The sequence below is a fragment of the Struthio camelus genome, chromosome W (assembly GCF_040807025.1).
Source record: "Struthio camelus isolate bStrCam1 chromosome W, bStrCam1.hap1, whole genome shotgun sequence".
NCBI classification, from domain to species: domain Eukaryota; kingdom Metazoa; phylum Chordata; class Aves; order Struthioniformes; family Struthionidae; genus Struthio; species Struthio camelus.
This window is the reverse complement of record NC_090981.1, coordinates 58,720,701-58,735,841: the sequence shown is the minus strand read 5'-3', so window position 1 is coordinate 58,735,841 and position 15,141 is coordinate 58,720,701. Positions and strand designations below refer to the sequence as shown.

The window sequence follows — 15,141 nt, the reverse complement described above, 5'->3', positions numbered from 1 at the left end:
TCGGCTAGTGGTGATATTGGTACTGATGTGAGCCAACTTAAAGCAACAGCGCACAGGCCTCATGCTTCAGAGAGCAGCTTGATTGCCTGGAGAGTCAGAGGGACTTCATTGCTCTCTTGTCCTTCACGTTGCACAGCTGGACACTGTCTGCAAGGGCACGATGGCTGCTCTCCCCAGCTGTGTGTGGCAGTGGGCTGCCGGAGGTGGAGTGCAGGGTTAGATAGACCTACCCTGGTGGCACCCCGGTAGGAGAGCCATGGCTCCTCTTCCTTGGCCGTCCATCCTTGCTTGCTAGATGTGTGCAGATCTCCCCTGGCCTGGGGAGGTTGGAGCTGCTGCTGGAGACAACTTTGACCATCCCAGCTTCTCCTTCTGCCCAGTGACTTCCTCACTGCCATACGAGTGGCACCAGCTGAGCTACTAGGAGGACCTGTGGCCAGTTTTAACCCCATCCCCTCATTTTTTCATTAAAGCCCAGACCTGCTGGAGTCAGCCTGGATGTCACAGCCCTGCTGCCAAAATCCCCAGGGCTGCACTTGGAAGTCTCACCTGCTGTGTCTTTAGGGGTGTTGGGTGTATGGGTTTGTAGTATGTGCTGGTGTGAGCATTTTGACACCTGAGTCCTGGAGGGAATTGCTCTGTTGAAGAAACCATTTGCAGCCATGTGTTGGGCCATTCTGTCCACCACCCAGTTGCTCCCAGCCTTGCAGGGCCTGTGCTGGCATCTGGATTATCAGGACTGCCTGCAGAGCATGCCCTGGCCCTCACAGGCTGCTGGAAAGGGCTGGGGCTGAGCCTCGGTGCGTGAGGAGTGGGAGGGAAGGTGGGTCTTGGGGCAGCTCCTGCCACAGGATGGTTGGATCCAGTCTCACTGCAGCCAGATCTGGGAGCAGGGGACCAGTGCTGGCCCCCAGCAGCTCCAAGGTCATGTGTGACACGGACAGGGTACAGCCTCTGTGGCTTGGTTCCCCTATCCCCCCATGCTAAGTCCAGAGCGGAGCATGGAGCCTGCTCTTTGAATCCATGTGGGAGGGAGTCCCTGCCCTAATGCATCTCCAAGCAGCTCCAGTTCCTAGTGGGATAAGCCAACTCCTGTGGCTCTCAGGGGAATATTTAGTGGGAAATGAATTTAACATCAACAGGGAGAGTTAGCTCTAGCAATTATGCTCTCGCTCGTGCTCCAGGTTTGCAGGCGTGGAGCTCTGCCGTTCCTGCAGCTCCCCAGGCCGCTCAGCAGCACCATATTTCAGTATTGTCCAGGCATTTGTGGCTTTGCCGTAGTTCTGCGGGCGTCCTGCGCCCAGACGCTGCTGTGGGTGATGCAAGCATAGTGTGACACTGAGCAAAAGAGGCCTTGCCAGTGACGTGCACTGATTTGATGGCCACCCATCTCTGAGATGGTTGGGAGACCGGAGCTCTGGAGCTGGTGCAGAGGGAGGGCAAAGCTTCTTAATTTATTTCCTGGGTCAGAGCTGAGCGGGGTCTCTGCTCAGCAAGGGCTAGACGTAGGCCATGCAGATCAGGGACCTGGCCATGGTCTGGGTGAGTACAGGAGCATCTACCTTGATGTATCACACCTTCTGGCTCTGCCCTAATCTATCCCTCACCGCAGGGTCTGAGTCAGGGTACTTGTGGCTGTCTAGGTGTGGGAGGGATTTGGGGGACACCTCTTTAAACCACCTACATTTAACCAAGAATCAGGTTTGGCACCTTTTTTATCAGGACAGCCAAGGATTCCTCCTTTTTGTGGAAATACCCTCGTGTTCCTGCTCCATTACCCCTGCTCCTGGAGGAGGCAGGTGGGGCGGCGCATGGGGGATGAAGGAGAGGGTCAGGGCGGAGGAGGGCTGCAAAGCTCAGAGCAGGATGCACTGCCATGCGTGGTAGCGTTTGTTTTCTGCAGATGGGTCAGTCCGACCCCAGGAGAGAGCGAGCCCAGAAGACTGCAGGGAAGCACAGAGGAGAGAGAGGATGTGAAAAAGAGGAGTAGGAGAGGAGAAGTGGCATGAATGATAACGACATTATAATTAGTACTTAGCGATCCTTGCCCAGAGCTTCCAAAGGAAGGTCACCTTCGTTATCGCTGCTTTACAGGCAGGGAAACTGAGTCACAGGGCAGCAGGAAGAGTGATTTGCTCAAGGTCACCCGGGCAGTGTGGGGCTGGGCTGGGAGCAGAGTCTAGGTCTCGTGCGTCTGTCCTCTTCTGCCGCAGCACGCTGGGGCCGGGCCTCGCTGCCAGCCCTCGCCGCACAAACCGAGAGCCGTAAATTCAGCAGCGAGGCCACTGGGAGGTCCCTGGCCCTTCTCTGCCCGTCTCCCTCGCCATGGGTTCCCGCAGTTGTGTCAGGTCCCGCATCTCCCCTGGCACTCCTGCCCCTGTGGAGAGAGACGTTTGTGTCCTGCTGCGAGCCCGAGGCCATCTGGGCTCCTGCAGTAGCCGCGCTGGGTAATGGGTTTTGTTTTGCTCCTTTTTTTTTCCTCTGGCCGGTACAGCTCCCCCTTTATTTCAGTCTAAATGGATGCCATCTGGCTAACGAGCCCATATTCATGTTCTAGATTAAAAGGCAATCCTCTGCGCATTACCGATACAGCGCTGTAGATTAGCGAGGTTTAAACGGTTTTGAAGGTGTAATTTGCTTTTCACGCCTGGTGCTATTTGCCTCCTGGCAGGCGGGCTGCTGGCCTGGCTTTCGTGGCGGGGCAGCGCTCGCTGGGCTCCTCGGTCCTGTGCCGGCTCCGGGGTGGCTGTGCAGCCTATGGTGCTGTGGGCCTTGCTCGTCATCATCCTCAGCAACATCCCTCGTGCACGAGCGAGACAGCAGCCTGCCCCTGCCCCTGCCCCGGCCCCGGCTCCAAGAGGAGCAGAGCCCAGGTGTCCCGCAGCATCTTGCCTGTTGCGTCTCCGTCTCCATCTGCCTTTAGCGAGGACGCGACTGTTGCGACACGGCACATGCTGGCCCTTCCCTGCGAGCGCGCACCAGACGGCAAGGCCCCTTGCCTTTCTAGCAGGGAGAGGGAAGGGTGCACTTACGTGCCTGGATCTCCCCGTCGCAGAGACTGATTCACTTGCAGCTTGTACAGCTCCCTCTGCGCGGCTTCGCGCGTTCCTGGGCAGGGGAAGAGCAGGGCCAAGCGCCCCGTGCTGAGCTGCGCGCGGAGGAGCGAGGCGAGCCAAGCGGCCGGCACAAGTTGGAGAGGGGGGTCCGAGCCCCCCCTGCCCCGACACGTGATCCCACAGCACTAGCTGGTGCCTGGCCTTGGCCTTGCTCACCAGCGGTGAGTTCAGCCCATTGCAGCGATCTGGCTAAAAGGCTTCCCCCTGCTCCGCTCCCTGCCTCCCCTCCTCTGCTCCATGCAGTGAAGCAGGTCCCACCTGCAGAAGGAGCCTTGCTGCTCATTTCTGCCAGCCGGCTCCTACCTCCACGGCCCCGTTTTATTTGATTGCAGAAATAATAAACCGGAGCGAGGGAGCTATCTGGAAAGAGAGAGCTCAGCTGCGCTGGGAGCCCGATTCGAAGAAAAAGGCAGGTTCTCCCTCCCTGCTGCAGCTCTTGCCAACCCAGCCGGCTTCCGAGGCCAGCAGCTATTCAGCCACTGCGGAGACACCAATGAAAGTTACGATGTCTCTTGCACGGCCATAAAAGCTGCTGCTGTTATATCGGGCCAGCGCGGTGCTCAGCGCTGTACAAATAGCACCAGCATCAGGAGAGGCCATGCTAGAGCAGCAACTGCCCGTGCCAGTCTCTGCGACCTCGCGTGCTCTAGGCACCAGCCACTGCTGTGAAGAGCCTGGCTCTCCTCAGAGGCATCCTACCCTCTCCTCTCATCTTTGGGGGGAGCTGGGCCTGGGACACGGCACAGCCGCCTGTCTGGAGAGCCGAGGGTGTCTGCGGCCTCTTTGCAGGCAGCACGTGCTCCTGGGGTGATGCTGCAGCTGCCTAAGAGAGCCCAGCGCCAGGGTTTGACTTTCTTAGGGGAGAAGATGGAAATGAGGTGAGAGAAATGCAGCATTTGTGCAAAGTGTGTTGTAACCTCTGGGCCCCGGCTCTGCTGGCAGCTCCGGTGGAAAGTGCCACAGGCTGTTGAAGGAAGGAGAGCGTGCCGGCAAAATGCCTCTTTTTGCAGAAAGTTCCCCTGCGGCCACACTGATGTCTTGCTTCGTGGCCAGCTCCTTGCGGCCACACTGCTCCCTCTGTGCGCCCCCACTGCACCCCAAAACCGCTGCCGTGTGAGAGCCCTCCCGGGGCCCAACGCTGACTGCTGCTCCTTGTGTTTCCTTCCACAGATGGCTAACCCTGTGCCGTCAGCCTGCTGCGTGGTGCTCGCTGTGGTGGTGGTGGTGTACGCTCAGAGACATAGCCAGCAGGGTGAGTCTCTTCTGACATCTCCGACCTTAAGTTTCCCAAATAAATCTGGGCACTGTTCCCCTGGTTGGTCTCCGGGGGCAAGCTGCGCGTGCTGCCCAGGGTTGCCTGGTGTTCCCTTTCTAGACACGGCCTCTCCATCCCTCGGTGATGCACGTGCTCCTTGCTGCCTGCCGCTGCTGGGCTATGGGCAGCTTCACCAGCAAAACCTGCATCCCGCCAAGTGCCTGCTTGGATGGCCTGGTCCCCCTCGTTGTACCTTGTCCTACCCAGGTCCCTGCGTGTCCGGGGTGCCCTTACTTCCAGCACACCGTCTCTAACCCCCTTGTCCCCGCTTTTGGGCATGCTGCCCTGTGCCATCCACCTGTGGGATGCATGGGAGGAAGCGACCCGGCTGTCTGTCCTGCTCTTGCTCCCCCGGGGTGACTTCATTGCCGTCACTGGTGTGGGCGGCCGCTGGGACTGAGTTTCTGCTTCTTGAAGCCCAGCTTGCCTACTTCATCTGAGCCTGTGGCCAGCACCCTCACTGAGGGTCGACCCAGCTGCGCCCACCGCTAGCTCGCGCCTCTCTGGGTCAGCAGGGGATTGGGGTTTTCCTTAGCGACGGCTTTAGAGAGACTAAAGAGGTGTGGAGAAGCTGGAGCTGGAGGACCCAGGAAGGTTTTAGGACAGCTGGTTGGGTCTTACCTGTTGGGCCACCTATGGCAGCCCTGCAAAAAGGGGGGCAAAAAGGGAGAACCCCAAAACTCACTTGCTTTGCTGGCAGCCAGCCTGGTTGTAGTTGCCCTCTGTGAATTATAAAGGGGAATTTTGCTGGCTGGCTCTGAAAGGGATGTCTGTACATCCGTGGGCTCTGTGGCATAGACGAACCCAGCCAGAGCATCCCGCTGAGCTGGCAGTGTGAGTGAGAGAGCTGGATCTGTGCTGAGGTCGTAGGCGTGTGCCTCCCCCTCCCAGATGGGGGTGGGGAGAGCATGGGACGATTCTGCTCTTGAGAAGGGGCTGGCAGTGGCATGGCAGCAGGGAGAGCTTGTCAGGTGGCGCTGGGTGAGCAGTCCCAGCACCTTCCTGCTCAACACCTTTGGGTGCTGAGTGGTGGAAGAAGTCAGGGTGGAGGTGAGCTGTGTGCTGCTCACAGTGGTGGGATGCTTTCTTCAGAGAAGCGATGCTGCCAGGACCTTGAAAGACCTAGGGTAAGGCTGCCAGAGCATGCCTTAGATGTATCGCACATCCCCACTTCCCCTGTGCTGCGGGGATAACAGCCTAACCCTGTCACACAGATAGATGCGCAAAAGATGGAGGTGCCAGGTATTTCAGGGATATGCACTGTGGAAATGTGTTGTCTAGACAGAGAAATGAATCACCAGTCCCTGCCAGCACTGTCCAGGGCCAAACATTTCCCTGTTGGCAGGAGTGTACTGGTGCTGAGAGCGCGGGCACGGGTAGGACCACCGTTCCAGGCCCCTGGCTCCTTGATCCCGCAGGATCCAGGGATTTGGCAACATAGCCTCCTCCTCTCTCCATCCCTCCTCCTTCCCTTTCCCTGGCTGCATTCATCAGGGAGGCATCTTGGCCACCAGCTCTGAACAGGAGCTGCTGAGGCCTGATGGCACCAATGTGCATCTGGGCTCAGTGCGTGGATAAAGCAAGGCTCCTTCTAGCTACAGTAAGCAGAGAGGCTGCTCTGCAGTGGAAAAGGGCTCTAGGGGAAATAAAAAGGAGTTTGGGACCACAGGGCAAGAAAAATAGGGTATAAGAGCTGGAAGAAGGCTGGTAGGACAGTTTCACATCTGCCCAGAATCTAGCTGCTCCCCTGAGGCTCTGCGTCCCTTGTGCACACCTCTCTGAAACACCGTCGTGGGACTGGGAGGGAGCCTTGGCTCTGGGCATGTGCTTTGGAGCAGAAGATCTCCTGCCAGGCTGTCCCCACTGCGCTGTGGCCCCTGGCACCTGGCTCACAGGGCTGGGAGAGGCCGTGGTGCTGCAGCCAGCGTTGGGAGCGCATGTCCCATGCTGGAGAGCAGACAGGTCTGACAGCCAAGACAACCTACGTCCAGACTGGGTGGAGTGGGGGAAAGATGCTGGCATGAAGTCCATTTGTAATGCGACTGAGGCATGCTTGACTTTAATAGCTCATGAAGCACTTTAAGAGATGCATTAGCACTGAATACTTGAGTGAGGAGGATGTGACAAGCTGCTAAGTGTGCACGAGCATGGTGCTGCGAGGCCAGGCACCTGCTCCTGGCTCTCATGTGCACCCCGGTGATTACTAAAGCGTCCTACAAAGTGCCACATGAATTAGTAATGGCAGCACTGGGCTCAGCAGAGGTGAGGTTGCTCATGCATTAATTCTCTGCTGCTTGTCTTTGGCCCTGCTCCTCAGACAAGGGAGACTGAAGGGTGCATTTGTCCAGGATGCAGGAGCCAAACTCTGAGGTTGGGGGGCTGGAAGAGGTCAGAGCTAAGCGGATCTACAGGAGCTGCCGTTCCTGGGCATTTTTCATCCCTCTGGTCCTCCCTGAGTACATCCACAGGACAGTCTTGCTCTAGAGGACAGCTTTCTTTTGGTCATGCCCTGTACTCTACGCTCACTGTTTTTGGCAGCACGTGCAGCCTACCCTGAGGCTGGGTATCTGCTATGCCTAAATGCATAGTCCTTGCAGAGGGAAACAGGCTGCGCTGCCAGCAGGATCACTCCCTTCGCAAGCCGCAGCGGCTGGAGATGAGATACAGAGCTCCCTTGCTTAGCACCCATGGCAGGTTGCTGAAGATACAACTGCAGCCAGCCCGATGGGCACCACCACAAGCTAGAGCTATCAAATTTGAGTTGCTCTCAGCCTCCCTCCACCACAGCAGGGTGGAGGAAGCAGGGAGCAGGGAGGTGCTGTGCTGCATTTTGCTCCGGCGTTGATGCTGTTTTGGGGCAGCTGGGGTGGAGCTTGGGTGCTGCTGCAGCCTACAGCCTAGTGAGGAGATGGCAGCTCCTGTTAGATAGGGGTTAAACAGTGCACTCACCACCAATCCAATTGCTGCTAAGCCAGTCACTCCACGCAGTTAATGCAGTCAGGCTGGGTGGCTCTGGCGGTCTCTGCCAGTGCACTTGGTCTCACTGAAGCTGGGCCAGCGCAGGTGACCTCACTGCAGCTCAAGCCCACGTTGCATTGAATGCACGTCCTTTGCCGAGCCTGGTCGTGGCAACAGGCTGATGCTGGGCCCCCTTATGGGGCTTGCTGAGCAAGTAGTCAGGGCACGTGTTTTGCAGCAGAAGCAGGAAGAGGAGCCAGGTCTGGGCATGGCTGGGTCGGGGGAGAGCTGCCCTGCCTCTGGGTGTCCCTGCCAGTATTTTCTTCCTCCCACGAATCTGCAAAGCTCCCAGCAAAGCAAATGGATAGACAAGAGTTGTGAGAAAAAACAGGAGGGGATAGAGGAGGAAGAGCTGGCTAAAGGCCAAGCAGGAGAGCCCAGTGTCCTCCGCATTAGCTGGTGTAGCTCAGTTTTCCCTGACCTTTTCCTTCTTGCATTTCCTTCTCTAGGCAGTGGTTGTTGCTGATTTGTTTCAGAATATAGGATGGCGATGGGAAAACCACAGGGGAGAAAAGAAGTGATGCTGCCTGCTGTAACACGCACAGCTTTGGTAGACTAGGGCTTCAGTCATGTCCCCCATCAACAATGAGAACAGTGTAGGCATATCCCCTACCCTGCAGAGAGCCTCTCCATAGCAGTGCTTGGGTGCCCTCAAAGGAAGGGGAGATGCTATGGCATGGAGACCTGGGACTTGGCCAGAACTCCTTATCCTGGGGAGTTTTTAGGTGTTGGAGATGTGTAGCCGTGTGTCAGGTTACAAAGTGTGCATGGGTGATTTCAGCTCTTCCTAGCCACTGCCACAGCTGCCTGTGGCTGAACTGAACTGCTCTCCAGCTACAGAAATGCTGGCAAGATGGAACTCTCTTCCCCGGGCTCCCACCATGGTCAACGCTTCTTCCCCATCCGTCAGCTCTGCCACAGTTACATCCATATCTGTCCCAGACTGAGATTTCTCTGCTTTTAAAAGAGGAATAATTCTGCTTTATTGATCCTCACCTTGCTGAATTAACTCACATTTAAGCAATAATTATGTTTTCACCCTGCAGAGGAGACAAAGAGATAAACGTCTCTGGAAAAGAATGCATTTCAGATGCCACATGCTGGAGTTAATTTATTGATGTGCCTAGAAGCTGCTATCTTCTTGCTTTCTCACCAGCAACAAGCAATTAGCCCCCATCATTCCTCAACCAAGGAAGAGAAAGAGAGATTTTGTTTCATTACTTTCCCTCCTCTCTTGCGCTGTTCAGCCCTTGTGCTAATCTTTTACAATCGGTTCTGCTGCAGAGCCTCCCAGGAGTTGCCGTTTGCATGCGCCTCTTTAGAAATGCTGACCACATTTCAGCCAAGGCAAAGTCTAGGCTGGTAAACAGCCTTTGCAATGCACACAGCAAAGTGATGCAAACTGACTTCTCGACGAGAAACCAACTGTAGTTACCTCCCTCTCTGCCCTCCCTGCCTTGTCCAACTTTCTCTGTGTTGCATTTGTAGGCCGATGGGGATGCAACCAGCTCTTTCAGGGCCCTGCCTCCTCCTGTGTTAAATGTTCCATCCAAGTCCCCAGGGCATCAGACTGGTACAGTTAAACTTGTTACTTTGGTTTTAGGGGCCTTCTCTGGGATTTGCTTGCGTTTTCTGTGTGGGAGGTGGTTTGTGTATTTTTGCAGAAATACATGGTTTGTTTGTAGATGTCCGAGTGGTTTTTGGTTGTTGTTTGAATGGCGCTCCGTTAAAGTACCTGTATTCAAACAGTGCGATGAGCTACCTGGGCCATGAGGCTTGCTCTGGTGTGTGTGAGTTGGATGCACAAGGAGGATGTTGTCTGAACTTCTCCAAAGGAGAGGAAACGTCAGGCCAAAAGAGATCTTAAGTTGCTCAGATCAGGTCTGTCTGTCTCCTGTAATGCTCCGGGCGGGGGGTGGGGACAACATACAGAGGTGTCACACGTGGGCTTTGTGGCCAGCAAAGCTACAGGAAGTCATGGGCTTAGGATACAGCTATAAAGGCTTGGGTGGGATGTTCACCAATACTGCCTAACAGCATAGGTGATGAGAAACCAGCATTAGCGATGCTTAAAATCCTCAGAGGGTTTTAAGAAGAGATGGGATACATATTTGCCAAGGATGACACACTGGCCAGGCTGGCCCGTTGACAGTCCTTCCAGCTCTTTTTATTTGGTAATGCTACAAAATAATCTCATTTTTTTGTAATTCCAAAATTTCAGTATAAGTGGGGTGGCTGAGAAGAAAGTTTAGGATTTTTTTTCTCCTCAGTCTTTTTCTCTATTTTTCAGCTAGAGTACTTCTATCTTTGCACAATACTGAATTTTCAAAAATGTGGTTGTGATATTCTTCCCTCTTGCATCCCCTGCTGCTTTTCTTGAGCCCAGTTTCACTATCGCTAATGTCTGCTCAGCAGCTCAGGCAGTCTCAGGTTCCTTCCAGACCTGCCCCGTACTAACAGTATGTCTTTGTTCCTGCTGATGACTTTGGAAACAGAGTTTGCGAAACCTGGGTGAGCCAATCATTTTTTTCTGCTTGATTTAATCCCATTATTCCTGGTTATAAAAATTTGAAGCTGGCAGGTTGTTTGGCTGCGTAATCCATGGTGCAGCCCTGCACCACAGTGTCCAGAGCCAGGCAGGGTGTCCGGGAGAAACATCTCACACGCTTGCCTTGTTCTTGTGTTCCTCCTGGCCTCCGCTCTGCAAGGAGGCAGAAGGTGCTATGTTTTTCTGTGTTGATTTTCTCTGGGGCAGCCAGCGCTGGTTGCAACCCAGAGCAGATGTCAGGGCCCTTGAAGCCCTGCTCTGAGCTGGAGCAGCAGGGCCCGGTGACTGACACCCAGAGACACCTGCTCTGCATGATTCTTCTTATATATGGCTATTTTTTAGAACTCTCAACAAAGCTAAGCCCTCTCTGGTCCTTGCAGTGACATGCATCAGCTGCTCCAGGGCAAGGTGCAGGAAGACCTGTAGGAGACAGAGCGTGATACCCGGCACCACCGGAGCCCTCAGTCACCAGTGATTAGGGTTTGTCCTAGAGGTTTTCTAACCTCTTTGTTCTCTCAAAGATCATCACATTTAAGGCCAGGAGGAAGTGGTGTGAGGGCCTGTGGCGGAGGCCAGACTAGAGTGTCTTTCTGCCTTGGTGTGAAGGAGTGAGCAAGTCCTGTGGCATGTTATCCACAGTCCCTCTCACCTAAATTTGGGAAGCCTCAGCATCCAGCCATTGGATTTCCTTGTGCCTTCCTCCGCTAGATTTCAGAGTACAAAGATTTACCCCTGGCTAGGTACTAACAGACGTCGACCAAGTTATGTTTTTAGTTCCTTTGGTTGAACATACTGGGCATCCTGCATCTCTCACTCCAAACTATTTCTTGTTTTTTCCATATTGTTCCAGTCAGCCTTTACTGAACTGTTTCCAGTTTGTAGCCATCCTTTCTGGAGTGTGTGTATCTGCCTTGAAGGTAACACTGCAGAAGTAGTGTCTCCAAATCTACATCCAGAGGCTCTCTTCCGTCTTGTCTTCTTGTCTCGTCTCGTCTCGTCTCGTCTCGTCTCTTCTCTTCTCTGCTCTTCTCTGCTCTTCTCTGCTCTTCCCTTCTTTCTTCACCATGGTATTACAGTGCCTTTCAGTCATGCATTAAGTGACATGACTAACATCTGTCCTGTGTTGTTTGTTTTTTCTGTCCTTTCCCCAGGGCGAGATGTGTGTGCAACAGAGTGTTTTGGAATTTTTATAATTACCCGTAGCCAGACACTCACTGCTCTCTGTTTATGCTGGGGAAGGCAAGGTCAAAGGGAACGTGTGCATGCACCAAGCAGAAGGCCAGCAGGCTTGAGATGGTGCATGCTTCCTGGAGAGCCTCATTCCACGCTCAGTCTCGGGCCAGTGCAAGGGAAAGCTCTGCCTCCTTCCTATAGTGTACCGTTTTCTCACTCCCCCTTAACATTTCCTTGCATCTCTGGCCAAGCGTCAATCTAGTCGCAATGTACTGGCACTTCATCTCTAGGTGGCTCCTGCCAAGGCCTTATCGGAGTTGTCCTCCCCAAATCACAGCCCTGCCTCCTGCGAATCTGACCTACATTCCTTTGCCATAGATGAATGGACTTGCGTTTAACTGCATTAAAACACATGCTCCTGCTGAGGTAGGGCTAGTACATTAACCACTCCAGATCTCTGTATACAGTGGACTTGTCCTTTCCATTATATACGGCAGCCTTTGTGTAACTGGCAAATTTTGCCAGCAACAGTTTTATGTTTCCTTTAAGATAATTGATAAAGTGAGTGATTAGCAACAGGCCAAGAACAGATCCCTGTGAGGACACAATAGAAACACCCTCCTGCAATGATGATTCCCCATTAACAATTAATTCCCCATTAGCAATTACATTTTTTAATCCTTCCTGTTATAACTCTGGATGCTCTCATTATCCAGCTGGCTGAAATATGAACCTCATTCCAAAATCCAGTCCTGTTCAGCATGAGAGCGGGCTATATGGTGTTTCCAAAACCTCTGTCTGGTTAGGAAGCAAGGTTTAGCATGGCCTCTTCCTGCCCTGTACCTCTTGCTCTCCATGAGCTGTTTCACAGCCCAAACACTGTTCCCACCAGCATTTCTTTCAGGAGAGCTTAGAGACCCAGAACTAAGGGATGGTGCTGGATAAAGAAAAGTAATTTTTCTGGTATCAGAAGAATGTTATCAAGGTTAGCTCAGCACAGTCAAAGCCACAGGGTTCAGCTCAGCTGGTTCTCAGGCTGAATGAGCTCTGTGCACAGTGGTATAACACTTATTCTGGTAAAGGAGCCAGCTGTACCTGCAAGCCCTTGGTCCCAGAGTACGTCACGAATAGATGCTCCTGCTTGGGAGCTGGCTCCTTCCCCCTGCAAGAGGCTGCTTGGGGAAAGACACGGGTGTGAAGGCATTGCGGGAGGTGTGAGCGCCCCAGAGCCCTAGCTTCTCTGGCAGAGCTTCTCTGCGCCCCCCAAGCAATAGCCTCACTTCTGTAAGCAACTCTCATACACAGCCAGTGAGTCAGCCTGAATTGTCAGGGACACGTTACCCCTCATATAAAAGCTCCAGCACTGGCTGCTTATGTACTGCGATTAGGATTCAAGCTTCACCGCAACACGGAGCCTGCTGAAATCATTCTGAAGGCTGCCGTTCAAAGGCAGGCATCTGCTCTTCATGGCTTCCTCTCATTTGCCTTGCTAATTTCTTCCCTGCGCTAAGCTGTCTCAGGTCCATGTCCGTCTGTCTAGAGGCGGGCATCGTTCTGGTGCAGTTGGTGCATCCTCCGGGGCCAATCCACCAACCTGTCCCTTGCTGTCCTGCCTGGCTGTACCTCAGGTCTTGTGGTAGATGTGTCCCTTGGATGCCTTTGCAAGGAAGGTCAGTAGTCTCCCTCCCCAGGCATTTGGTGCTGTGCAGCTTCCCCTTTCCTTCCCTGTTTCCCTGGCAGCCCGCACTGCCTTGCCCAGTTGGAGACCCCAGGTTGACAGCAGCTCACCCCATCTGTGGTGACACTCCAGTTCTGGCCCATTAAACACTGCATGTGACATCACAGCATTTAGGAGCCCTTAAATGTCCGTGGACCCTTTTGCTGCTCTGATCTTTCCCTGCTGCCTCACCATACCTGCCCAGCCCTCATATGGTGAAGGTGAGTCTGATAAGAGGAAGCCCAGACCCAAACAGGCACGCACTGCTTCTCCTCTTCTCCAGCTGCCCTCCTTTTCCTTTCTCCCCCTCTTCTTTTCTCTCCCTTTTTCTATCTTGGAGCACCTGGCTTTTTTGCAGAGCGAGATGCATCTCCTGAAAGGTTCCCAATCCGCGAAATAAAGCAAAAAGCAAAAATAGCCTCAGCTCCTGGAATGCGTCTTTCTATTACTGGACATCCCTCTGAGCTCAAGCAGATTTCCTGCCCAGACATGGAGTGAATTATGGCCGAGCTCTCGGAGGCTGACCTTGTGGTCAGGCAGGGCACAGGCTTGCTAATAAATGTGGTCAGCCCCTACCGCAGACAGCCTATTTTTAGTGCCTGTGTTTCCTTGCCCGCTGCCTCCCGCTCCCCGCGGCCTCGTGGGCCTGCCTTGTCGCCCCGCGGACCCTGGGATCTGAATGCCCGCGGGAAGCTGGCTGGTGCTGCCGGACAGCCCTGCTGGGAGCACATGGGAGTCTCGCCCTTCCCAGTTTGGACCTAGCCAAAAGGTTTGATTTCCGTCAAAAGAGAGTGGCGGGGGGAGGTCTCTGTTAAATTTGCACTGCCAAAAGTCACTGTGACGGCTCGGGAGGGCAGAGGGGCTCCTGCGCGTGGGTGGCCTCTCCTGCTGGGAGCATGACTCCGCTCCATGCTGTGAACAAGCAAGGAGTGGAGAGCTCATGGCTCCTCTCCAGGGTTTATGCTGGAAAAACAACAGCAGGTCCATGTGAGGTTGATGCCCCATTGTGTAAAGGGCTGTCAGATACACAGGGAGAGGTGCTCTTAAACCGCAGGTGGGGAGGAGAGGAAAAGAACAAGAGGAAAAATAGAGGGACTCGCACTTATACAAGAGGGAGCATCTCCCTCTGACTTGAATACTGCTTCAGGACTTGGGAAACCTGCTCTTTGGAGCCACTGTGCTTCCCGCAGTCTGAAGACAGGCAAAGTGTGTTGAGAAGCAGCAAACTGCGTTTACTATACAAATCTGTGGCAAAAGAGGTTGCTGCAGGTGCTTACACTGAGTTCACCCCTTTCTGGAGCATGGAGAGAGTTAGAAGAGTTAGTTGGAGGTCTGGTGGTTGAAGCAGATAGCAAAGCTATAGATTTAAAAAAAAAAAGAAAAAGAAGCTAAAGAGTAAAATTGCAGATCTGGCAGTTTTTGGACCAGTAAGTCTGTGATTCCTCAAAACTGGTTAAAATAGTTCACATTTGTAATGAGCATGAGAAGAAAAAAGCACCTGGAGGATTGCAGTCTGACAGGATTAATTAGTTCTGTCAATGGCAAGGAAAACCATGTCGCAGTAATCTCTTAAACTTCATTAAACATATCGACAGGCAATGAAACAGGAGGAATGAGGTTTGTAGTCCACCCAGGCATCCAAAAGAACTTGGACAAGCCCAAAAGGTTAGCAGAAAATTGGCATCCTCCTGAGGTATGGCAGAGTATTGCTTGGAGGAACTGGTGTCAGAGACACAGGGGTGTTGCAGGTTCAGTTTTGTGATGGGAAGAGGTTTGCAAGAGGACTCTAGAGTCTGCGGTAGGACCTGTGTCACTCTGTGCATAGATGATCTGAAAAGCATTGAGAAGTGAGGTAGCAGCCTGGGCTGGTGACACCAAGCAGCTTAGCATAGGCAGGGTCACAGAGGAGAGAATGTGAGGAAACTTGCAGTCCTGCTCCACTTGGTGATGTGCCATGTGCTACCGTGGCTCTTGAAGAAGGGCCATGTCCTATCCTGGCACTGATCTCCTTTTGGCGAGGGAGGAAGCAATCCCTGTCCGTGGGTTATGCCTGTCTTTGTGTTGCTTTTGCAAAGGATTCCAGAAATGGAAGATCCCAGAAAAGAGTTACAGTTGGCATGGAAACATTTAGTGCTTCAGGAGTCTGGCTTGAATTACCCCGACCCCAAAAGCCTGGAAAGGTCTCGCCATAGAAGTCACATGCAGCTGTCCCAGGGAGCCAGCTGTCTCACGTTTCCAAAGCAGCCCAGTCCCA

General features: G+C 53.6%; 1 protein-coding gene across 16 annotated transcripts in view; it reads left to right on the top strand.

The window, feature by feature from the left end:
- LOC138060821 (ciliary neurotrophic factor receptor subunit alpha) overlaps window positions 1-15,141 on the top strand; it is a 238,380-nt gene that overhangs the window by 131,235 nt on the left and 92,004 nt on the right. For all 16 annotated transcript variants that reach the window (XM_068925725.1, XM_068925720.1, XM_068925722.1 and 13 more), the window contains one exon: window positions 4,287-4,368. In XM_068925725.1, coding sequence (XP_068781826.1) covers window positions 4,287-4,368 — 82 coding nt within the window. The remainder of the gene's footprint in view (window positions 1-4,286; window positions 4,369-15,141) is intronic.